The sequence below is a fragment of the Papaver somniferum genome, chromosome 2 (genome assembly GCF_003573695.1).
Source record: "Papaver somniferum cultivar HN1 chromosome 2, ASM357369v1, whole genome shotgun sequence".
Taxonomy (NCBI): Eukaryota; Viridiplantae; Streptophyta; class Magnoliopsida; order Ranunculales; family Papaveraceae; genus Papaver; species Papaver somniferum.
The window spans coordinates 209,132,187-209,158,063 of NC_039359.1; the positions used below are offsets into that span (position 1 = coordinate 209,132,187).

The following is a 25,877-nucleotide window of genomic DNA, read 5'->3' on the forward strand; positions in this document are numbered from 1 at the left end:
CAGGGGTTCTCTGGTGGAATTTGGCTATTGTGGAACAAAGCAGATGTGAATATTAAAGCCACATCAGTGTCTCGCTGGGCTATCCACGCTGTTGTGAGTATACCTCCAGCTCAACCCTGTATTCTCTCAGCTCTTTATGCTAGTACTAATCCCCATTTTCAACATCAGGTTTTACAGGAACTTATTAGTGTCTGAACTTCAACAGCCTATGGGGGTTATTGGGGATTTGAATGTACTTTCTAGCCTGGCAGATAAGAAAGGTGGGCTCATTCCGACATATGACCAGTTGAAAGAATTTCATAAAGTTATGAATGATTGCAATCTTTTGGGTAAAATTCCTTCAGGGCCCCGGTTCACTTGGACCAATAAGCAAATCAATGGAAAGAATATACAGGAGCGGCTTGATCGTCTTCTTCTCAATGAGTCTTGGCAGTTGATGTTTCCAAATGCTCAGGTATCTCATCTCCACTTCTACAATTCTGATCATCGGGTTTTGTTGGTAGACACTAATCCTAAGTTTAAGTTTCGACCACGCCCTTTTAGAATCGAATCTATGTGGCTTCAGGATTTACGGTTTAAGCAGTTAGTTAACACAATTTGGGCCCAGCGTGACCCCCATTCAGACACTCACCTTAGTTTAGCTCAGAAATTTAAGGTTCTTGCCACTGAAGCCAAACTTTGGAACCGTAACGTTTTTGGTAACATTCATAAGAATGTTTCTACTGCTAGATCTAATCTTTGTCGCGCCCAAGATACCTTCGCCTCTTCTCCTACTCTAGTGAATAAGGCTAATGAAGCTCGCTGTCTTCATACTTATTTGGAGATGTTAAGGCTTAAGGAGTTATTTTGGGCTCAAAAGTCTGGTGTTGAGTGGCTAAAGTGTGGTAACCAAAATACAAGATTTTTTCATCTTTCTACTTTGGTTCGCTGACACCGAAATAATATTTCGTGCCTTAAGAATGATGTTGGTCAATGGATTGCTGATGAGGAGGGTATTGAGTTACTTATAACTGATTACTTTCAAACTTTGTTTAAGTCTAGCAATCCTCCTGTTCCTGTGAATCTGCAACAGTTGTTGCCTAGTGTTTTTTCTCCTACAGATAATGCCACGCTTACTTGTGCTGTAACTATAGATGAAATAACTCAAAGCATTGATCAGTTGGGTGCATTGAAGGCCCCGGGTCCTGATGGTATACAAGGTATTTTTTATAAAACTTATTGGGATATCATTGGTTCGTCTATTGTTTCTGCGGTCCAAGATTTCTTTGAGAAGGGCATTTTTAATACTGATTTTAATCATACCTTTCTCACTTTAATTCCTAAGCTGGAGAAATCCTTCTCATATTAGAAATTTCCGTCCTATCAGTTTATGTAATTTTTGTTATAAAATTATCTCGAAAATTTTGGCTAACAGGCTAAAGCCATTTCTTCCAAGGTTCATTTCTCTTAACCAGAATGCTTTCGTTCAAGGTCGCTCCATTCTTGATTCCATTCTTATTTCAAATGAGATTTTTCACTCTTTTCGACATAAGACTGCCTCTAAAGCTTGGATGGCATTAAAAATTGATTTTGAAAAGGCTTATGATCGTCTAGAATGGAATTTTATTTTCAGAGTCTTTGAGGCTTTGGGTTTTGCTTCTACTTGGATTAATTGTTTAAAACTCTGTGTCACTAGTGTCAGTTACCAAGTTCTTATCAATGGTGCTCCTTCGTAACCATTTAGTCCTTCTCGTGGTATTTATCAATGGTGCTCCTTTGTCTCCTTACATTTTTATTACTTGCCTGGAAGTTTTCAGTCGTCTTATCCATCAAGGAATTGAAAGCAAGAGTCTTACTGGCTTTAAGGTCTGTCGAGGCGGCCCTCCGGTATCCCATAGTTTTTATGCAGATGACAGCTTGATATTCTTGGAAGCTAGCTTACACAATGTTAAGGGTATTCGATACACTTTAGATACATTTTCTTCTTAGTCTGGACAATTGGTGAGTGCTTCTAAGTCTGTGGCAATGTTCTCTAGTAATCTACCTAAGAGGCTTGCCAGACATCTTTGTCGCGGCCTTCATATGAAATATAGTACCCAACCTGGTAGATATTTGGGTGTTAACATTCAGTGGGGTCGTTTGAAATCTGACAACTTCACTGAATCTTTGGTTAAGCTCACTAATCGAATTAGTGGATGGAAACAAAATTCTTTGAATTTTGCTGGTCGAGATGTCCTTATCAAATCAGTTCTTGACCCTTCTTTGAATCACCTTATGAGCACCCTGAAACTTCCTAAGTTTATTCTCAACAAGGTGGACCAATTAAGGCGGAATTTTCTTTGGCATGCTAGAGAAGGAAAGCACACGGTGCATGCTATCAACTGGGATACGGTGTGTAAACCTCATTGGCTTGGAGGTCTTGGTATCAGAGATCTGAAATTTCATAATTTTGCGTTTTTAGCTAAAACTGCTTGGCGTATAGCTAATTTCCCAAACTCTGTGGTGTCTTTATTATTAAAAGCTAAATACTTTCGTCGGGTTTCTTTTTGGGATACTACATCTCCTTCTCGCGCTTCTTGGAGTTGGCGTAGTATTCTCAAAGGAAAGAATATAATCAAAGATGGGCTTAGGTGGGCTATAGGGAATGGGGAACAGGTAGATGTTTGGCGTGATGTGTGGTGTTCAGATAAGCCTCTATTGCACCTCATTGATAGTGTTACCCCTGGCTACCCTCCTTTGAAAGTTGCTGCTCTTATTGATCCCCAAACTCATTCTTGAAATCTCTCAGGTCTAGAAAATGAGGTTCCAACTGAGACACTTGATCAGATGAGAGCTATTCCTTTGGATGAATGTTCTCAGCTAGATGATCGTCGCATTTAGTCTCATAGTAAGGATGGTACAGTCTCTTTCAAAGCCTGTTACAATTGGTTGCAACAGCAACAACAACAGGCTGTTTCCTCTTCCTCTATGGTTCCAAAATTTAGAGCATTATGGAGACTCAAGTGCCCTTCCCATATAAAGCATTTTCCGTGGTTGTTGGTTCACGGTAGAACGTTAGTCGGAACTAATTTAAGACTTCGAGGCATGAATGTTCCTACTGTGTGTCCACTTTGCCAACGAGAAGCTGAGACTATCTCCCATATATTTCTTAGCTGTGAAATGGTTTACCCAATCTGGGCAGCTTTATCTTATGTTTACAACATTCCCATCAGAGCTTCTAATATGTCTTTAGATTGGATTCTACAGACTATTAATGATGGTGGTGCTGCTAATGAGTTTTGTTTGGAGGTGCTAGTTCCTTTTATCCTATGGAAGATTTGGTGTTCCCACAATGATCTTGTTTTCTCCTGCAAGCCATTTCTTTGGAAAAACCTTATTATAGCTGCTTTTAATGCTGCAGCTGAATTTAGCCGTGTACTTGAGCTTAACTGTCGAACAATGGATGCTACTGCTCATCATGTGTAGTGGTTCCCCCCTCTTATTTCTTGTGTTAAACTAAATGTTGATGGACCTTCGAGTGATGCAGGTACTGCTGGTGTTGGTGGAGTTTTTCGTGCGGCTGATGGCAAATTTCTTGCAACTTATGCAAGACATATTTATGATAACTCCAACAATGTGGCTGAACTTTGGGCTATTCGAGATGGCTTGAAACTTGCTCTTCAGTTGGGAATTGATAACTTGGTTGTTGAAAGCGATTCCCAATTTGCTGTGAACGTCTGCAAAACTTCTTGTGTAGATAACTGGTTATGTGCAGGTTTGTTAGAAGATGTTAGAACTATGTCAGCGTGTTTTGATCAGCTTGTGTTTCAACATCACTATAGGGAAGGTAACTTCGCTCCTGATTTTTTATCTAAAAAAGCAGCTTACGATCGTCTAACTGAGGTATGGGTGGATGTTCCTCCCTCTTTTTTGAACAATATTTTGTTTGGTGATGTAACGGGGAGAGCCTTCTCCAGGCTTGTAATGCTGGCTTAGTTTTTTGTTTGAATAAACTCTTCCTACCAAAAAAAAAACAACAAAAGGGTACATTATTTATGTTCCTACTTTTGACACCCAATAAATATATCCTTATACAACAATAAATATGTCCATACTTTTTAATAGCCTTATCCATTTAAAATTAGATTATCTTAATATCCTCACCCATATAATTTTTTTTTATTTCAAAATGGAACAAATTTTCTCCTCTACCACTTCACCACCACCACTAGCACCACCACCACCAACATTCAACTACCATTCCACCACCACCGTTCAACAACCACCACCTACCAACCGCCACCACCACTAATATTCCACCACCTCTCCTTCACCACCACCATTACACCACCAACAGTCCTCCACCACCACTAGTCTGTCGCCGCCACCACCACTAGTCCGCCGCCGCCGCCACCGTCGCCGCTGCCGCCGCCACCGCTGGTTCAGATATTTTTGTATCAACAACAGTAGTTGATCCAAATAAAAATAGAACCAACAGCAGAAGTTGATCCAATTTAGGGGATCAACAACGGTAGTTGATCCAAAAAAAAAGGATCAACAGTAGAAGTTGATCCAATTTAGGGGATCAACAATGGTAGTTGATCTACTAAATTGGATCAACAATGAAAGTTGATCCATGTAAATGGAGTGAACTTGGCGTGAGTCGAACACGCATCATGGAGTCGGTCATGCTACCATTGCACCGCAAGTTCAAACATTGGAAGAAAATTACATGATTTAAACTACAAGCATGATTATACTAATCCAAGAAAATGTTGTCAACAAATAGTAGTTGAAAGGATCAACAACAGTAGTTGATCCAATAAAAAATTGGATCAACAACAAGAGTTGATCGTATAAATGGATTAACAACAGTAGTTGATCCCATAAAAAATTGGATCAACAACAAGAGTTAATCCCATAAATGGATCAACAACAGTAGTTGATCCCATAAAAAATTGGGTCAACAACAGAAGTTGATCCCGTAAAAACATATAAACAACAACAATTTATCATCACCTGTAGCTTCATAAACAACAACAACTTCAAGACCAATCTCTCTATCTGAAGCTAAATACAAAACAACACCAATAACTCCATTTCTACTCCTATTATCCTATCAACTACACGCCCACCAACTTCAGACCCCCAACAATTTCACTTCTTCCATCTCCAGTTACAATCAAAAACAAATTAAAGAACCACCACACACAAAACAAAAAACATCCACCACCACCGTCACCTCCATTACGACATCATTCACCACCACATCAACAGTACCATTGTTGATGGTGGTTTATAGCTTAGGGTTAAAATTATAAAACCTTACATCTGATGTGACACCACTCTGTAAAGAAACAGAGCCATGAGTGTTAACCTCTCCACTGGCATATTTATTGAGCCATTCAATATATTTATATGAAATTTATCCAGACTGGCGCATGTAGCAACCATCCCAGATGTTCTGTAAATTTCGGCGCCTTGCCTATATTCGCTTAATATAAGTTTCTTTGAATGATTTTTATGCTATGTTCCCCGGCTGAACCCTTAATGTTGATATGGCATGGCAATTTGTGTTCACTTGCAGCAGAGTGGCACGAATTTCCAAATATCAAGGATAAGGTCTTTGCATAAGGTATTCAATCAGAAAGCATGTTGCTCTCTGGAAATGAACTTAAAGAACTCTGCGTCAACACATAGAATTCAATAAATTACTTTTGCGCCTTGCGCAGTATACCATACCTTGTTTGTCGAAAGTAAGCCTAGGAAAACTAGGAAATTAATCGGCCATGGATTAGTAGGTGCAAAACCTTGCCTAGAATCAGAAAACAGGGAGCCGCAGCAGCAAAGGGAGGCGTGGCCATGCCTTAGGCCAGCTGGCGACACTTGCCATTAGCCACACCCCATCCTAAACCGGATCTATTTCCCTCAGGTCGCTTTAAACTCTCCACACGCACATAAGTTGTGGTTGGGCCCATACTTGCCGGCTCCATTTCCCATCGACCAATCAGGTCGCTCTAAAGCCTCCACACTGACACCAGAAATGTAGCCACACCCATGCTTGGCCGGCCCCTCTCCTTCCTACCGACCAGTCAGGTCACTTTAAAATGCGCCACAACCACTAGAGATGTGGCCGCGCCTTATGTTTGGCCGGCCCCTTTTCTTGACCAATCAAGTCGCTCAAAACTCGCCACCATACATTAAAGGCCAAACGAGCCCTGCCGCGCCACCATACTAACTGGCAAGCCAAACGCGCCCTGCCACAACAACATATTAATCGGCATGCCAACATGCCACTCTGCCGCAGTAACATGCCACGAACCACTTTATCCTTGACCACGCCTCCAAGCCCTAATTTTTGCCACGACGCCAAATTAGAGCCTTGGACACGCCGCCAAGCCCTAACTTTGGCCACAACGCCAAACCCTTGCCTTGGCCACGCCGCCAAGCCCTAACTTTGGACACGACGCCAAACCCTAGCCTTGGCCACGCTGCCAAGCCTTAATTTTGGCCACGATGCCATATCCCAGCCTTGTCCACGACACCAAACCCTAGCCTTGTCCACGCCGCCAAGCCCTAACTTTGGACATGACACCAAACCCTAGCCTTGGCCACGCCGCCAAGCCCTAATTTTGGCCACGACGCCAAATCCTAGCCTTGGCCACGCCGCCAAGCCCTAATTTTGACCACGACGCCAAATCCTAGCCTTGGCCACGCCGCCAATCCCTAACTTCGGCCACGACGCCAAATCCTAGCCTTGGCCACACCGCCAAGCCCTAACTTTGGCTACGACGCCAAATCCTAGCCTTGTCCACGCCGCCAAATCCTAATTTTGACCACGGAGCCAAATCCTAGATTTGGCCATGCCACAACGCCACAGGCATGGCCATGCCACTACGTCACAGGCGCGGCTATGCCATTATGCCATTAACAGGTGCCAACAAAATGTGGCCATAATCAACGACCACCCTCTCTCCTGAAATACAATCTCAGCCATCCAAGTTCGCCACCGAACTCACAGACTTGTGGGAAGTTTCAGGTTACCAGTTGCCTAAATCTAGTGGCCATGGCTATGCCAGGCGCCACTTGCACCACCGTGCCACTGGCAAGCACGATCCATGCCAGCCATGCCACATTGCCACTGGCGTACACCAAAACGCCACCGCGCCATTATCAGGCACCAACACAAGGTAGCCATAATCAACGGCTACCCTCCTTCATGAGATGCGATCTCAGCCATCGAAGTTCTCCACCGAACTGACAAACTTGTGGAAAGTTTTAGGAGACTAGCCAAAACGAGCCTAATAGCATTACATGCTATTTTCCTGCGGTAAGTCTCTTGACATTGACTTGCCACACGTAGCAAAGTGCTACATGTTTTTCACGAAAACACTCGAGACATCAAACATGTCACAAACTGGGGGATGCTCATCAGGGTATTGGTTTGGCGGTTTACAGCGTGCGGCGTGCAATGCGCCCTTTACAAGAAAGTGTCATGAAGCAGGACAATTGGTGGTGGTAAAAAGTAACAATGTAAACGAATTCACTTCCTTCATCATGGAAGCATAATGACCGACGGTTACACGTTACTCTATTCTTCCACCACTCAATCGTTTCCACTTCCTACGAGACCAAGGTACATTTCAATATGACTTGTATAGGCTTCACCTATTTTAACCAAAGAACAGGTTTTGGTCGGAAACAATACAGTATCTAGAAATCACCTGGTAGATTTCCACTCGGCTAGCCAGTTCTACTTTCAGATACAAGTCATAAACAACCACACCTTCAGAATCAACGATTCTGGTCTCAACACTCTCTTTGCTTCCCTCCCTAAGACAACCCTTCTCCTTCACTTTGTGACCGAAGCAAGCCTGGAACGACCATTTCTTGGTTTAGGCCAGGATTGTACAAATTGATCTCTAGAATCTAAAGTACTCCAGTGCAGTGTATAGTTTAGGCTTTAGATTCGTTTCTCATCCACACACCCGAAATTACCAAAATCAGCAGAAACGGTTTTCACCCACAAACAACCATTTACCAGCAACAATCTCATATCCTTTGATCTCAGAAGACCTCAATTTGCATTATTGTCATAAGCTCATCCTTCTTTCACTCCATTCCATAATCGACCCTTTAATTCACAGGAAAACCCATTCATCCATTAGCTTCAGTTACAGCAACAATTCATTAATTCGAACTCATCTCTTCTTCTTTCAAGATCTCAACCCCTAATTCTGACATACATCAGCATCAACACCTTCATCTTCTTGAATCTCCATATATTCTTGATTTCAATTCAATCATCAATTATTCAACAACAACAGTAAACCCTAGATTCAAACTGTTAATTCCTTCTCAATCTGATTCGTCTTCAAACATAACCAGCAGAATCCTAATCTCATCTTCCTTTTACAGAGACCGGCGGTATCATCTAACGTCATAAGAACCAACACCCATGAATTCAATTTCACGAGACCCATCTTCTTTTCGATTTCATCGAACCAAAACCTAATCTCTGTTTTGGTCTCGTTCTGTTACTTGAGTCAAATTGGAGTCAAACCTATTCTCCATCTACTCGATTTCGAACTCATCTTTCAAAACCCAAAATCAACATCGATCTTCTTTCTTCTTCATCTCTCAGTTTTCATTTTCCGTTCTTTGATTTCATTTTAAATGGTACTAAATAAGAAAGGTCGGTAATGGAAGGTTAAAAGGGGAAGTATAGGATTTAAATTTTTATCAAACATTTCAATTATGCCATTAAGGACATTTATAAAGTTTAAGGATAATTATGTAGGTCAATGAAAAGGAGGGACAATAATCCAATTACCACAAAAAAAAGTTAGATTTTTTAAAATTATGGACCACAAAATTTTCGGACTCCAACGAAATTGTCGCGAGTGGTAACTAGTTTCTTCCTTCAACATTAAATATGCAAGTGAAACCTACTGTCATACCCGTTTTCTCATTTTTTTCCACCGTGAAACCCACGGACGGGAAAACTCACCCTCGCAACCATTTCTTCGATAAAAATAATTCACAGGCCCATATTTTTAAATTTTCTGTTTTCGTTTTCTCGTAATGGTCTAACCTTCTATTGTTGATTTCTCTCTTTTCTAGTTATGTTTTTCGGGTGATTTTCTTCAAGAGATAGTCGAGAGAAAACCTTAAGTATTTTCTGAATATGAAATTTGTAACTGAGAGATCATAGTGATAGGGGAGAAAAAGATTATTAACAGCTCCCTTGATCCGTGCTTCTAGATCTGCTGATGTTGTTTATGGATCTTATATACCGTATGATTCATATTTCTCATGTCATTAAATTCAAATCCATTTTATTCTCACAATAACAACGTCTTCTTCAATTGATTGGCAGTGGTGACCATCTCCAAAATTGCTCCAATTGATCTCTGCAGCCAAGAACGCAGCTGCTGCTTGAATCCGATCGTCCTTCTCTTAATAAAATCTCTAATTCTCTGTCTTGGAAGAGAGAAGAGAAAATTCATTCGCTGTTTGATGTAGAGAAATAAGATGTAATGACAATCGATTTTGATAGGGTTTGAAGTTAATCGAGCAATAAATAAATAGGGTTTGAAATTGGGGTTTACATGAAAGTTGTCGACTGAGAGGTAAACACAGCTGTAGCGGCGACGATATTGTTGACTCGATCACTTCTCCTTGTTTGGTGGTAGTCAGGGTTGCTATACGCTTCTTTGAGAGATGGTGATAAGAAGATAAGATAGAGAGTGAGTGGGGTGTTGGGAGAGAGCAGTTTACACTTTTGGTGCTTGACACGCCTATTATTCTTTGGCATGTCACATATGCATGTGCCACGAAACATATCCATGAAGTTTTTTGTTTGGGTTTGTAGTTTTCTGTCCCTGGTGCTTTTTTTTTTCTTTGAAGGAAACAATGGTTGCCTGTTATACATCTACAAAATTTGTTGCATAACTTGTTATGCAGTCCCGAAAACGGTTGCATAGCACGTTATGCATCCACTTTTTCGTCGCTATTGAAACCAACAAAAACAAAGACTACATAACTTGTCATGCACCTACAATAATATCTGCATAACATGTTATGCAGTCGTGAAAATTGATGCATAACCTGTTATGTATCCGAAAATATGGTTGCATAATGCATTATGCATCGAGATATTTGTTGCACAATCTTTTATGCATCGAGAAAATTGATGCATAACCTGTTATGCATCCGAAAATATGTTTGCATAATGCATTATGCATCAATTTTTTATGTACGCACTAAAATCAACCAAAACAATGGCTACATAACTTGTTATAGAAAGTTATGCAGATGCATAATTTGTTATGTAGTCGAGAAAATGGTTGCACAATTCGTTATGCGTCTGCAGAATGTATTATGCATCTTTTTTGGTGGCTGCATAATGGTTATGTAGTCAGTTTTCGAAATTTTTCCTTAAATGATGATCACTTCCGATTTTTTCGTGCGTAGCTCTCTTAAAAAGATTTCCAACCCGTCATGCGGACGCATAATCCATCATGCAGGCATTTTTAGTAATTTCATATAATTATGGGTGTCACGGAAATAATTATGGATATCACGGTACCTAAAATTAATTGTGGGTCTGACAATGAGAATATTTTTTTTTTGGGGCCTACGCCTAAGTTTCCTAATATGCAATGTTGAACGGTATCTTATGGCCTGTTGGGTTTCAGTCAAGTTGGGCTGAACGGTATCTTAGTTTACTGGCCTAGTTAACTTATACCTCAGATTTGTCTTTTCTTTTTTTTTAATCAACTTTTGGAACGGAACCAGTGTCTGTTTATCGACATTTCTGGTGGTTATGTTTGTGGTTTCGATATTTGAGGTGGTGATAATTTTCAAGTTAGTTAGGTGGATGAAAATGGACCGAGTATGCGCTTTAAATGTTATATTGGGCTTTGAGAAAATGTTTTGTTGTTGTGGAAGGGGTGAGCATGTGCCGGTATGGACCGGGTTTCACCTCATCCGCATCCAATCCAATTCACTACGGATTTCACATTTGGCATCCGCATCCAACATCTAACGGATTTGCATCCAATGGATGGATGGATTGGATACGGATAATCCAACGGGTTTGTCATATAATTAAAATTTATAATATATAGAAATAAAGATAACAGATTTACGGATGATTTTAGAAATAAGACTACATTATTTAGGGGTTTAGAATTGGATTTGAGTATAATGCTTTCAAGGCCTTGTGTGAACTTGATCACAGCCCCTTTCAAAAGGTTTGCAACCATAAGCGAAGTCAATACGAGTTTTATTGGTTTCCATCCGCTATCTAAAACAAAAATGCTGAGCAAAACTTAAAGATGTAGCCATTTACACTAACATATGCACATGAATCTCCAATAGTTAGCTCAAAAGAGGCCCTTCTTTCCACATGAGTACTAGGCCCGTCTTCTTCAAATACCACGTAAACAACTAATCACATATCACTGTCGCACCGTATGCATAAAATTGAAAAAATGCTTCCTATCCCCTAATTTATCTCCCAAATTTGTTCACCACCTCACATAACACACATAAATGGGCTCCCCTGTTTTCTCCCACACCATCTCACTTGTTGAATCAATGGCCAAAATCACTACCACCCGATGGTGGAAGAGAATGGGGCAAGTGTGGCAGCTTCCATAGAACAATTATCAACAGAGAGACATTGTCAGAATAAGAATATATATACACATTGGTTCACTTTCCCATCCTATATTAACACCCTATTCTTGAATAATTGTTTTTCTTCCCAACAGCTAATAAGGACAAATGCTTCACACAAAAAAAAAAAAAAAAAAAAAAAAAACTTATCAAAGACAATCAAAACCATTATATTCCTAAGCATCTTTAATGTCTCCTTTTAATGACACTTTTTATAGCCATCGTGTGTACAGCTAAAAGGCAGCATTTTTCTCGTTCGGAACCAATAAGATGCAACTTGGAAGTTTAAATTGGAAATCAACACTCAAGTTTTAGCTATTTTTCCACAAAGTAGTCAAATATAAGATGCATGCATGTGAGATCAAACCCATTGGATATGCTCATATCGTGCATATTGTGACGTATATATACACAAAGCAGTACATACTTTGGTTGACTGACCCATGTAGCTACAGGTCAATCAGTTCTTTATCAATATATTCTTTCGTTTCTAGAACTCCATTAAAAGAACTATCAACCTCGCCATTCTTGCTCCCCGGTAAGGCGGTAACTCGTCATCAGCTAGCTCCTTATTTGGTCTCTAAAAGAACTATAGAAAATTGTGTGATGAGAAAGTCGGGGGAAAACAAAATTCGTAGAAGAAATGAAACTGAAAAGAAATTTGGGACCAACCGAGATCGAATAAATCAAAAAGGCGGGTTCATATATCTTCATCAAAAAGGTATGAATATCGATAACAATTGTGTTTTATGTGGTGGTGGAGAGGAATCACAGGATCATCTTTTTCTACATTGTAAAGTTGCATATAAAATTTGGTGTCAAATAACACCAAGTACAGGTTGGAGTTGGGTTGTACCGGGTTCAATGAGGAGTTTGGCAGAGACTTGGCAATTATACTTTTATAATATCTATATTTGGAAGCTTATCCCAGTGGCAATCGTCAATTCGATTTGGAGAGAAAGAAATTGTAGGAGATTCGAAGAAAAATACATCTTCAAAACAGATGATGACCTTATATATGAAATCAAAACTTCTATCCTTTTATGGGCTGCGGCTGCGGGACACAGGGTTCATTTAAACTTCTCAAATACTTTGTTATCTAATTGGCAAGCCATTTTTGTGTAATTTAGTTTCTGTTTTCTTTGTTCGTTTTTTCTACCTCTGGTAGACCTCTTTGTACATTCCTTCTTTCAATAATATCTCCTTTTCGATCAAAAAAAAAAAAAAATCTTTTGCACCTTATTTTCCGATAAAAATCATGCGAGATACTATCGAATCTGGCCTGTCAAATTTTGAAGCAAAAGCAAACTCGATTCGGAAGGATGTAAACTTGTTAAATAAAGTTCCTTAGAAACATGTAGGAATTAATAAGCCTAGCTAGCAAAAGTATGGAAGCAAAAGTAAAATAAAGTTCCTTAGAAACATGTAGGAAATAATAAGCCTAGCTAGCTATCCCCAGCTTGTAAGAATAAGATTGACCAAGGATCACAAATACTGAGGATCTAGATGACGTGTGATTATTTCCAACCATAGGGAAGGAGAGGACCAAAACATAGAACAAGAGTTTGATCTAGCTCGAGTAGGTCGAGAATGTGACGGCCCCTTAACTACAAGTTCAAAATTTAATATTTGATACAAATTTAATAGGAAAAGGAGTTACATGCCCAAAATTGACTATCAGAGGAGAACCATCACTCTTGCAAAGAGATTTTTTCAACTAGGACACGAGCACCACTCTCCAGAATAATACGTGATACTCAGTGTTCTCACTTGGTGTACGTAGTACTGTAGTCACAGCTTACATATGCGAAGAAGAAAAAAGAAACATACATATGCATCCACGTATGTCTCCGTGTAATTTATAGTAGTAATTAGTAAACTTTCAATATATTTTTCAGATTTTAGATATATATATATATACTTTCAATTCAGAATATCAATTCATTAAACCAAACTATTGAAATGATAATATTTGGAAAAACTAGAAGCAACGTTCTGAGACTTTCTAGGTTTAACTTAAAGCTAATACATATTAGAAATTGACAAAACACGATCCCAAAAGTTCATACAGACAAATAACAGCCAGAGGAGCTGAAACGACTTGGAAGACCAGTAAACATGTTAGCAAAGAAACTTGGTATGCATTTCCCTGCATAATCTATAGGCCACGACATGATCGCAAATGAAATACAAGCAAGCCACTGCACACCGTTCAGCTTCAGAAAGCCAGTAACTCTTCCCGCAAATTCCATCAGTAACACCTCCATAATAATAGGAGCTCCAACTGATACTAAAAACCAATGGCTTTTAATGATTCCCTTGAACACATTTTTTCTCTCCGGTTCTCTTGCATTGAACTGATTAAAAATCATGCAGAGAACAAAACTATTGAAAATCATGGAACTTTTCACTTTTGGATTGGTTAACTCTAGGACATATGGAGCATTAACAAATTGCAAGATGAGTAAAATTATACCCTGATAACACACCTGAAAAAATATGTTCCTCCTCATAGACTTACTAATGATAGGTTGAGTTTGATCTACTGGTCGGATCTCCAACACATCCTGGGTTGGTGACTCTGTCAATAAAGCCAATGCAGCCAGAGTTCCCACCGTTGAGTTCACTAGAAAAAACTGAAACGCTGTTATTGGAATCTCCCCTAAGGAGACGGTTGTAGCGAAGGTTATAAAGATTGCAGATATGTTTATGGTAACTTCAAGCTGTAGGAACTTTTGAATGTTTTGGTAATTACATCTCCCTACTTGTAAGACATCAACAGTAGAAGCAAAGTTGTCCGTTGAAATAACGATGTCACAACTTCTTTTTGCCATTTCTGAGTTGTTTGTGCCCATGAATATACCTACATGTGCTTCTTTAAGGGCCGGATATTCGGAAGCTTTGTTTCCCATGAACGCAACCACTTCACCTTTTTGACGTAAGCTCTTTACCAAGAGAAGCTTGTCTGAAGGACTCACACTTCCTATTAAGGTTATTTTATTTGCTTTTTCCCTTCTCTCAGCATCACTGAAATTTCTGAACTCTTCACCTTCAAGTACAATAGAATTTGAGTCCATCTCGGGGAGAAAAATTCCATATTCGATAGCTATAGGTGTCACCAATGCCAAACTATCTGCAGATACAAGTTTAATGTTAACACCAGCATTTCGTATATTATCCAAGATGGTCCTTATATTATTTAGAGAGATGACAGGCAGGCTATTTCCACTATTACCAACACAATCGATATCGACTTTCAGCTGATTCAATGTAGCTACATCGATGATGAAACTTGTCACTGAACCCAAAGTGGTAGCTCCAAATGATTCGCTAATTGTAACCTGGTTATCTTTTAATATTCTCTGGTTCCAGTAGCAGAGGGATAGACTGATGATCAATGACAACCCTTCATGTAACCCCACCAGCAAGATTGCAAACACATTTGTAGAACCAGCAAAGATTCCTCTTGACTCTGTGATGCATCTCTCCACAGCTTTCATCAACTCCCCCACTGAAGTTTTTATGATAATTTGACTCGGGTAACCAGTATCATGATCTATTTTCCCTCTAAAGAAACGGATGAGCAACACAAGAAGAAGTAACAGTTCCACGAGCAAACCTACATTTTGGAGGTAAGAATTCATCTTATCAATCTGAACTTGCAAGGGTCTCCATTTTCCATTAGTATCATGGGATATTTTGCTCAACATTTCACCCATTGTTGTGTTTATGCCCACTGATGTGACCAGCATATAACCGGACCCATGAATCACCTTAGCACCATAGTATAAAAATTGGTTCTGAACATTATTTATTGTCAATTTAGTATATACGACACTGTCATCAACTTTCAAATTGTCACCATGCACAAACAACCCATCAGAAGGAACCCAATCTCCCTCGCTCAAGAATACCAGATCACCAACCACAATATCACAAGCAAAAAGTTCTTGCATTAATCCTTGTCTTATAATTCTGATCCCTCCATGATTATTCATATTAAGTTGCAGCTTCTGTGACTTACGGAAACCGAAGTAGTCTCTGAACGAATTTACGGTCACCAATATGAAGATGGTGACAAAAAGAGTAGTCCCATCGTACCATCCATTTTCTTTGCCTTCTTCCTTGAGACCAGACGCAAGAGATATTACTGCACAACAGAACAGAAGGATAATGGTAAAATCTTTGCAGGCCCTGCAAAGAAAGTGGAAGAAGCTTTTTGGAGGGTCGACCGACTCCATGCAGTAAGTGTTTGTACCATATTCCACTTGTCGAAGCTGAAGATCTTCAGCTTCATTAGAAATTCCATTCTCCAAATCGGTTGCAAGAGAAGCTGCAATTCCTTGAACTCCTCCTTGATCTTGAAGAGTAACAAAGTCCATCTCCTTCAATATACGAATAAGAGTATCCTTGTTGATGTTGGTTGCAAGAGGCACAACTTCCTGAATATTACTGTTGTTGTTAACATTGCTATTTATATCGGTGATGTTGGTGTCATAGATGTCGTCACTGTGGGTGTCATCATGATTATTGTTGCCATAATTAAAGAGAGTTGTGTAAGATGGCAATTCATCATCAGAAGGGTTTGTGATGGATATGTTCTTAGCTCCATTGTTGCTTATGGAATATTTCAGACGTAGACAAACATGAAAAAGTAGTCGAATCTGTCGCCAGTGGTCTGGAGGACTACTACTACTACTCCCTTGGGCACTACTAGGACTAGTGTGGTAATGCTCAATGTAGTTTGACTCAATATCTTGATCGACCGGGATCGACATGATATTACGGTGGGTCGTAAGCCCTGTAAAGACTAGACGTAAAAACTGTAAAGAGTATAGGACAAGAACTACTATGGGGTTTTTCTGAAGGTGAGTATTAGAAACTAAAAAACCCAATAAAGAATTAAGCTAGAGAAAAAAGAGATCTCGCTCTAGCAAACATACATCCGTGCACTTACTTTGAGTTATTTTTAGCAGAACCATTATGGAATTTGCATGTTGATAGAGAGAGAGGGAGTGAGTTTATAGTTTGATCGGTGAAGCATTTGATGTGGTTTGGTAGTTTTAATTTATAGAGAGCCTACGTAGTTAATTAATGCAGGAAGCTCCCGATAAATTTCCTATCATACTTCTTGTAACTTAGAATATACTATGATCAATCTTGGTACTTACCGTGATGATGAATTGGCCATGACACAAGCCAGTACGCGTAGGAGAATGTCATGTAGAGTTTTCTCCATTTCATATTCCTTAAGAAGAAAGAAGACAACAGGAAACACACTAGATTTGATAAATCTTGGTACTTTTTTGGCATGGTCAAATGTAATAAGTGTCGAGGTTGATAATGCACGTGGATGAGCCAATCAAAAATTTGCATTAACACAACCGAAAGTAAGAAGAATCAGGTGATTCTGTCTTGGATTCGTATCCAGCCTTTGCACAGTTGCACACGGTTATATATATGTATGTGTATTTTACGCGAAAAATATACCTTTGCGACTGTATGAATGTCACATGCACAGAGGTTTGAATAGTTTGATTGGCTTGGACAGACAATCCAAGCGTACGCACAAAAATTCCGAATGGTTAACCCGACTTCCAACGTGGCATATGATACGAGTATGAGTATTTTAGAAGAACTTGGTTTTTACTATACCCTGCAGCATCCTTAAGTTTAGGTCCCGTGGAAAAGGTGCCTGCCCTTTACACCCACTTTCCTTAGCTTCCTGAGCTCCCTCCTCCCTTGGAGTTTGTAGATACTAAATACCGCACGTCTATTACGTATGCGAAAAAATGGTTTGATGAATGAGCAAAGGTTATCGCGTACAGTGTATTTAAAATGACGCATCAGATGACGTCAGAAGAATCACGAAAAAAGTGTGATGATCGTGCGAAGTTATAGAGTATGTGCGAAAAGAGTCAAAGTAAGCGTGCGTTAATGACGCACGCCAGATCCGAAAATAAGGGTTTTATTAGCTGTCATCCACTATGTAAAATCCCTATATAAGGGGACCGAGCGACCATGTAAGGGGAGAGATCTTTTTGAGGGCTTAGACATGGAATTTAGGAGAGAGAAAAATATTGTTTGTTCTCCAAATTAGAGTACATCTCAAATCTTGTAACCATATTGAAGATTCTATGAATGAATGTATGAATTTTAAGATGATTACTTGAGTTGATATTAAGATTACATTAAGGGTGTGGTTGTAGGATTTCCTGTGGTGGTGAAAGTTTAGGAGTTTAATTCTTTGCTGAGAAGTTCTTCTTTTAATTGAAATAAGAAAATAAAAATGGTAAGACAAAATTCTGGAGCAGGACAACCGATACCGATTAGAAGGAGCAAGAGAATCGCTGGAAGAAGTCGGAGTGAAATTGCAGAGTCATCCAGGATGGGAGAAAGACATAATCAAGATCAACAAGTCCATCATCCGGTACAACGAGAACCTGTGCAAGATAATGTTATTGACTATGATAGAGTGAGTGTTCATACTTCAAAAACAGATTCAACAGAAGAGGATGAACAAAGAACAGGAGAGGGAGGACTCATAGAAGGAACTGATGAAGATATGACGATTGAAGAACTTCGACAGAGGTTGGCTGCAGAAAGAAGGAGAGAGGATGAAGAGCGTGCGAATTTGATGCGTCTGAATAATGAGTTAAGAGCAGAGAATATCATATTACAGGAGCAGAGATCGAGAAGTACGACTCGTTCAATGTCAAGATCAAGTAGAAGTACATCAAGACGTAGTCAATCTAGTCGAAGAGATGTCAGACAAGAAACACATTTGGATAATATTACAGAAAACAGTCAAGAAAATGATGATCGTCAAGATCGATGCGATCAATATCGCATAGAGCAACCTCCAATAGATGATCGATACGTGCTGCATAGTGAAAATCAACCAGGCGAGCGATATCAAGGTGAACAGAATGATCCAGAGCAAGGTAGGAAACTGTTAAGTGACCAACGCGAACGCGAAGCTGAGGTTGAAAGGAATATGGATGTACAAAATCACGCACAAGATGAGCGACAAAGGCGCAGGAGAAAAAGGCAAGAAATTGAAGAACAAGAATTGCAGGATGCTATGCGCGAGAACAACCATGACAATCGATTGAGAAGACGCGAGTTTAACCGCATACTTCCAAATCAGATTGTGGAAGATGAGGAAGAACAGAGAAGATCTAGGTTGCAAGATAGAAATATGTTGAGGGATCGACATGATCAAGTAGAAGAGGATGAAAGAGAAAGAAGGAGACGCCGAAGAGATGCCGATGAAGAAAGAGAAATGCAGGAGGCTATACGTCAAAATAGGCATGACAATAGAGTAATGCAAGCAAGACTTAAAAGGCCAATGCAACAAGACCAGGTGGTGAATGAACAAATCTTAAGGGAATTAGCAGAAATGAGAGAAATGATGACAACAAGAAGAGAGGGCGGTAGGAGACAGTTGGATGAGGCAATTGAAGAAGCAGGGAAAACACCATTTGAAATACAAATACAGATGGCGGGAATACCGCCTAAATGCAATTTACCAGCATTCACCAACATTTTTGATGGAACAACCTGTGCGATACAACACATAAAATCTTATGTGCGAACTTTATTACAATGGGAAGATCATGATGCGGTTCTTTGCAAGTATTTTCCAGCAAGCTTTTCAGGCGAAGCTTTGAAGTGGTTTGAAGGTCTACCTACTGGAACAATCAGATCATTTAATCATTTACAGTCAATATTCCTAGGAGCATACATCAGCAACAATGTATTACGTCCAGGCATAGAGCAAGTATTTGGTTTTCGAAGAAGAACAAATGAAGATCTGCGAAGTTTAACCACAAGATGGAGAACCATGTGCAGTGAGATGGATGGACGAGTGGATGAAAGAAACCTCATATTAGCGTTCATCAATGCGCTATTCGCAACAGATTTTCTATACACACAAATTTTCAGAATTAAAGACACCCTATCAATGACAGAGCTACGTGAGTATCAAGAAGAATACATTGCTCTGGAGCAAAAGCAGAAAGAAATGAAATCTTATCTTGTGGAAAATACAAGCACAAAAGCAGGGAATGCGAGTTTACTTCCTAAAATAACGAACACAATTGCAAGCACATCTCAAGGAAGATACGAAAAAGCGATAAATGAAGATCAACAAAAAATGGTAGCAATGGGTAGTCGAGATCAAGAAGAGTGGGAAAGAGAAAAACAATTGAATAATCGTGGAGGAAATAATAAAATTCAAAGACTTGATAACCAACTAGAAGGATATGGGGGACAAAAGCAGTATTTTAATCAAGGTCAAAAAGGCAATAAAGTAGTTTGGGAGCCTATAAAGATGCCGTATCTAAATGCTACAATAGAAAAAATATGGGAAGCTATAATTTTTATGGAAGAAATACCAACACCACCAAACGTGGGAAATGAGCCACCACCAGGGAGGAGAAGTAGAGAATTTTGTGCCTATCATCGCTTTCATGGTCATACAACAAATAATTGTAGGGAAATAAAGAAAATCATACTGCAAATGATAGATCAAGGAAAGTTAGATCACTTTCTGGTACAACAACAACAAAATCTACCACCACTACCTCCAGAAGGTCGCACACAAGGCACAGAGATAGGAAGAAATACATATTTGATAGAGGTGGGTACGAAGGTGAAGAATTTATACTGTAATTCGATGATACATTCGTTCAAGAACATAGAAGACTTTCATGATAATATCTTGAGCAGAGTTTACGCAAGGTATAGTGATGGAATAGAGATATTGAATCTTGCGAAAATATCGCCCTTAAAATATTGGCAAAAGAAACTTATTTCCTTCAACGTCGAAGAAATGCCTGGAGGTGGAGAACCGCACGAAAGTCTATTAGTGGTAAAGCTGGAAATCAATCCAAGAGCGAAAACTGATGAAGATGAAGAGGTGGACACAGATACATGGGCTATCAACAAAATACTAATAGATCCTAGAAGTTAGGTGAATATCTTATTTTACCACACATACAAAACCATGGGTGGCCGAGATTAAGATCCTATTCCCTCTACTTATAAGATATATGGTTTTAATGGCACAACTAATAAAACGAAGGGGGAGATAACTATGAGAATTCCTTTAAAAACCATATCATATGAAGTGCTATTCTGTGTTGTTGATGTAGAATCACCTTACAATGCTTTGATTGGAAGACAATGGTTACATGGTATTCTAGGGGTGCCTTCTACTTTCCATCAATGCATCAAGTTTCCTCTTCCTCAAGGAGTAATAAGAGGTGATCCAAATAAAGAGAAAGCATGTCATGAGATTGACATTGACAAATGTGAAGAGCGCTCAAGCAAGCGAAGAAATTGGAAACAACAGATAAAAGAAAATCAGCGTGGTGAAAGGTTGATGGTAGATGTTGTGAATAAAGAAAAGAAGATAATACATAATTCTGCACATGCGATAACAACTGCACAAGAGCAAAGGCGCGAATTCCAAGAAGGAGATCTAGTGTTGAGGCAGAAACCTACATATCAAAAAACTGGTAAAGGAAATATGAAAAACATGTGGGAAGGCCCATATAAGATCAAAAGAATTGTTAACAATGTGATGTATGAGATGATAGATGAGAAGGGGAATCCATCTGATGAATTATGGAATCAGGTTTACTTGAAGAAATATGGCTCATGCGAAAATGTGAATCAGTATATCCAATAGCATATGCGAACTTAAAGAAGCATTGAAGGTGAAAGAAGCAAAATAGTTATCTCAAGTTATCAGTCAAGCGAATAATAAAAGAAAGATGATGTCAGAATTGTATTAATCAAAGATATGAATGCAATCGAAAAATATCTTTTTCATCATAATGATATTATATGAGAAAAAGATAGAAATAAGACTCCTATTAAGGCACCAGAAATAAAAGACCTTCGCCGAGGGCATAAGAAATAAAGTCTCCAATTAAGGAACCTAGCTATCTGATTGTGGCGTGCACCTTAGTTCGCATATAGCAAGAGGAAACAATAAGACCTAACGCGCATCACAATTCGGATGCTAATTAGCATGGCTCAAGTGAAAGCTACACCGACCCTGGAGCTTGAGTCATGGACATTTGGGGTGAAATAAAAACCCATCCGGGAGAGGCGCCTATATCGAAAGATTAGAGTTCGTCTCAAATCTTGTAACCATATTGAAGATTTTATGAATGAATGTATGAATTTTAAGATGATTACTTGAGTTGATATTAAAATTATATTAAGGGTGTGGTTGTAGGATCTCCTACAACTACAGAGTTGACACTTTTGATGTTGTTCTTCGGGCGATCTATCTAAAATGAAATGGTGACTGATACCCACAAGGAATAAACAGTTCAGGAGAAAATAATTAGTTCCGTATGAGCTCAGTTAAGAATATTTGTTATAGAAGCAGCTAATTATGCAGACATAGAACGTATTCTTCTTCACCTATCATCTCAAGCATACGAAATTTTTTAGCGGTCAGCATCAAACCAGTGGCGGGACCATCCCAAGATTTAGGACAATCTGCAGAGATTTGAGAGATATACCTAGAGACAAGAGTATACATTTTTCTCCCTTTTGAAACATCACTACACTGTACACATACTAGTTTGAGGTGGTCCAAAGATTTTGGAAATCTTATGAGCGTTTCTTCCTAATTATACTATATATACTTTGTGGCCCATATCTCACGCGAGAAATCTTAAGTGGAGCTTTTCTTTTTAGACCGAGTAGCATTTAACAGTTTTTGGAAAATAATTCCCATAATTTTTCTTTCGGAAAGTTCTTATAGACTTCCAAGTTTCCATCTCACTTACGAGTATAAGTCTAGCCTTATTCAAATCTGGTTGCTACTCCGGACAAATGTCTGGCACTCCAAGAAACGAGCTCATGGGATGTACGAACTCCAGTAATGAGCTGATTTTTCTAACACTGGAACTGATCATATACATCTGAACTCCCTCAACTCCATGTTATTCAAACACCCTTGTTATCACATTTAGACGTCAAAGCCACTGATTTGTTGTTTTTAAAGATTTTGGAAGACTATCTAAAATATTGTCGTAACCCAGCCTTCACATTCATTTCTGGTTTCTAAAGTCACTTTAAAAACTCCTCCAAATTACGTACCTTCTGTCCGTTAATCACCTCCAATTAAGATGGCTGGAATGTGCTCCCGGTTTTTTCATATAAAATGCCTCTTACTTGAAGTTGGTCTAATTTGGACAATATCGGCGATTAGCTGTTTTCAACTGCCTCCAACCTACCATATAAAAAAATCGAGGGGACAAAAGCTGGTAATTTCTTACATCACGGGAATAAAGAAATAGCCTTCGAGAGTCCATTTCTGATTATAATTGGACATGGGAGGGACTATCAACACAGAGATGGCTATAAATTTTATCCTTTGGTTTCCGTCATATCAACACCATCTTATCCGTAGTTGGTTAGAATAATATAATGTTGAGTTTTTTTCCGAAGAAAGTGGCAGATTTAGACTAATTAATTCAATAATTCACTTCTTTACTTGTGTATGTAAATCAAGTTTACAAATAGAGGTTCGTTTTAATAACTTGATCATCAATATCTAAGTCATCCAAAATTAATTGAAGGGCAAAGAAAAAAAAAGGTTAGACAATCATGGCTAGGATCAATATTTGCTTGGGCTCCTTCCTATTTGTGTTAATTGTCATGGCAACCTCTTATCCGAGTGAGTATACTCGATCGACACTGTTCTTTGGATAATATATCATCTCCTTTTATTTAATTCTTCTTTTTCTCTCAATCAATGGTCGAACATAGTACTCGTGTTACGTATGTGTATTACATGATTATTTTCGAAGTCATTTTTCTTGATGGAAGGAGTATTTTCGTTGAAATCTGCTTAGAATATGATAGATTATATCAATAAACGAAATAAGATGAAACAAGATCTACACGATTCGAAAGATTGTATAATGAAAGAGAAAAACTTGAATACATAGACTGGTTAGGAATTTGCCAATTGAGCGTCCTTTTTAATGGTTAATCAGTCAATGATCATCAACAGGAAGAGAGATATATGCCCGAGTTGTCCCGAACAATTCCTATGTTGGTTGAACTACAGTTTCCAAAAGAACTGAAATACACGTTGTTGAAATAGATTGTCCTCGATATAAAGCAGTACCACAAAGAGTAGCCTTTAAGGCTATTGTAAAATAAAGTTCCACGGTATGATTAGAATGAAATTATCTTGATATTGTGGCACCATCTTTGTTTAAAATAAAACTCAAACGACAGTGAGTGTGTAGTTATTTTCCTGTGACATATCCTTGTTATAAACTTCTATAGTCATACAGAAAAGTAAATGCATTTCAAGATGTGAAAGTCTATTATTTATCATTTTGAAAATCAAGCTAGAAGATCAACGATCGAAATTAAAAATTTTGGATGATGAAGTTTCGCATCTCGGGATATACTCATTTTTAGTAAAAAATTGAAGTCTTATAGGAGGAACGTGTCGCCAAAAATCACTTCAACTTCATTAATATTTGGATTTATTAAAAAATGACATCACAATATCAAGATTCTAGATAATATCATTCTGACTCAGTTATAGGAAGTTAGACGACCTACGCTACGGTAAAACCAACTCGATGGGAGGTCTTCCCCATAGTAAAACATTAGAATGGTGTATTGGGAATATGAATAACAATAATATGTCATCCATTTTTATTTTTTACTAAAATCAATTCTTTTTTTCTTTTTTTTGAAGCAATATTCAATTCTTATAATCTGTCTGGATCTTAACAAGATCAGGGCTGAAAATTAATTTAGATGCGAAGAAAACCCTAGCTAGTTTTTGAAAAAATGAAAGAAAGTGAAAGAAAGAAATTTGAATGCCAAAATTAAGAGAGAGAAAGAAGTTTTGCTTTGATTATACATTGTATCTGTGTGTTGTAAGCATCAACTAATTGAAATGTATGTATCATCAGAGATGGTATCTGCTGAGGATTGTGTTGACATAAGGTGGAATCTTGGTGAGGATTGCTCTCGGTTTTGCAAAGATATTTGCAATTTTGCTACGCCTGGGGATATAGGCTCTTGCGCGTCCGACAATTACTGCTGGTGTTGCAAGAATCCGCAAGCAACGCAATGAACTATTGTATGCTGGGCTCACGCCGACACATCTTCATACGCATGCACTACTTATTACTTGTTCTTAATTTCATGCCTTCATGCCTCAAACAGAAAAAGGAAAAAATTTGTTAGTACTTTTTTGGTCTATATGCACGGTCGTACTCGTACACGCAGCATATGTAGCATTCTGGTATTCTTGGGTCCAATAACTATTATACATGTTTTGTATATCTGAATTATGTTTGTAATAAATGCTACCGCCACTGTTCTTGTTTTGGTTGGTTTCACTGTTTCAACTTCATTCTAAACCTGGAATTGATTGATAGCCCTTAATCAGAAGCTCTTATACTTGGTCAACCAATCAAGCTAATCCTCACTTGTGTAGGCTTGATAGGTTCTTGTTTAATATGTCTTTGGATGCAGCTTTTCCCAATGCTCTTCAGATATATAGCTCTTACAAGAACTATTTCTGACCATAATCCTATAATGGTGGTTATTACAGGACATTCGGTATCAGCTAAACCTTATTTCAAGATAGAGAAATCTTGGATTCAACATAAAGATGTTGCTAAGAAAGTACAAGAATGGTGGAAGGTTATGAGCTTTCAAGGGAGCGCTAGCACAATCTTCTTCTTAAAGCTTCAAAATCTGAAACATCTAATCAGGCCTTGGAGGTTACAAGAATTTGGGTCTATAAAATGAGAAAAGACACTTCTAAATGACATGATAAATACTCTTAATTTAAAAGATGTAGGATCGAGCAAGAAAGAGGAGAGCACACGCGGAAGCAATAAAACGATTACATTGATAATCAGTTTGGTGTACAATTCTTATGGCCCAATAACCTACTTATAGTCTCACAAACTTGACGGTTACTCAAAGTACTATCCTAATAAAAACAAACTCTAAATAAAGCACACTTCTAGAAACACAAAGAGACTCTAAACATAGTAAAACTCTAAACACAGCAACCGACACAACTTGCTTCGACTTCTAAATATGGCACAGTGTGTCAACAACGTATGTTGATCCACCCTGACTGTGTCACCATATCTTGGTTTAACTTCCAACATCCTCCCTTAAACCAAGATATCATTCAACGTGAATTCTGTAAACCT

The 25,877-nt window shown here is 38.7% G+C and overlaps 2 protein-coding genes and 1 long non-coding RNA gene across 3 annotated transcripts; 2 read left to right on the top strand and 1 right to left on the bottom strand.

Moving 5' to 3' along the window:
- Nucleotides 1–208: 208 nt before the first annotated feature.
- On the top strand, nucleotides 209–2,757 carry LOC113352696. The gene is made up of 4 exons (XM_026596488.1): nucleotides 209–922; nucleotides 1,037–1,199; nucleotides 1,676–1,866; nucleotides 1,969–2,757. Exons 1-4 carry the CDS (start codon nucleotides 209–211, stop codon nucleotides 2,755–2,757), a joined length of 1,857 nt encoding a protein of 618 aa, XP_026452273.1.
- A 10,949-nt stretch (nucleotides 2,758–13,706) lies between these two features.
- LOC113352697 (putative calcium-transporting ATPase 13, plasma membrane-type) lies at nucleotides 13,707–16,421 on the bottom strand. Its single transcript, XM_026596489.1, has one exon. The coding sequence runs from the start codon at nucleotides 16,419–16,421 to the stop codon at nucleotides 13,707–13,709; it is 2,715 nt and encodes a 904-aa protein (XP_026452274.1).
- Nucleotides 16,422–23,107: 6,686 nt separating this feature from the next.
- On the top strand, nucleotides 23,108–25,034 carry LOC113354466. Its single transcript, XR_003361891.1, has 2 exons — nucleotides 23,108–23,350; nucleotides 24,615–25,034. It is a non-coding gene; the product is annotated as an uncharacterized LOC113354466 (long non-coding RNA).
- The last annotated feature ends 843 nt before the right edge of the window (nucleotides 25,035–25,877 follow it).

What these genes read in the sequence shown, in the direction of transcription:
- LOC113352696 (XM_026596488.1), top strand. Translation starts at nt 209, where the DNA reads ATGGGGGTTATTGGGGATTTGAATGTACTTTCTAGCCTGGCAGATAAG. An exon ending in TTTTTCATCTTTCTACTTTG is followed by an intron (nt 923 to 1,036) that starts GTTCGCTGACAC and finishes ACTTTGTTTAAG; the next exon opens with TCTAGCAATCCTCCTGTTCC. An exon ending in GGGTCCTGATGGTATACAAG is followed by an intron (nt 1,200 to 1,675) that starts GTATTTTTTATA and finishes CTGTGTCACTAG; the next exon opens with TGTCAGTTACCAAGTTCTTA.
- LOC113352697 (XM_026596489.1), bottom strand. Translation starts at nt 16,421, where the DNA reads ATGTCGATCCCGGTCGATCAAGATATTGAGTCAAACTACATTGAGCAT.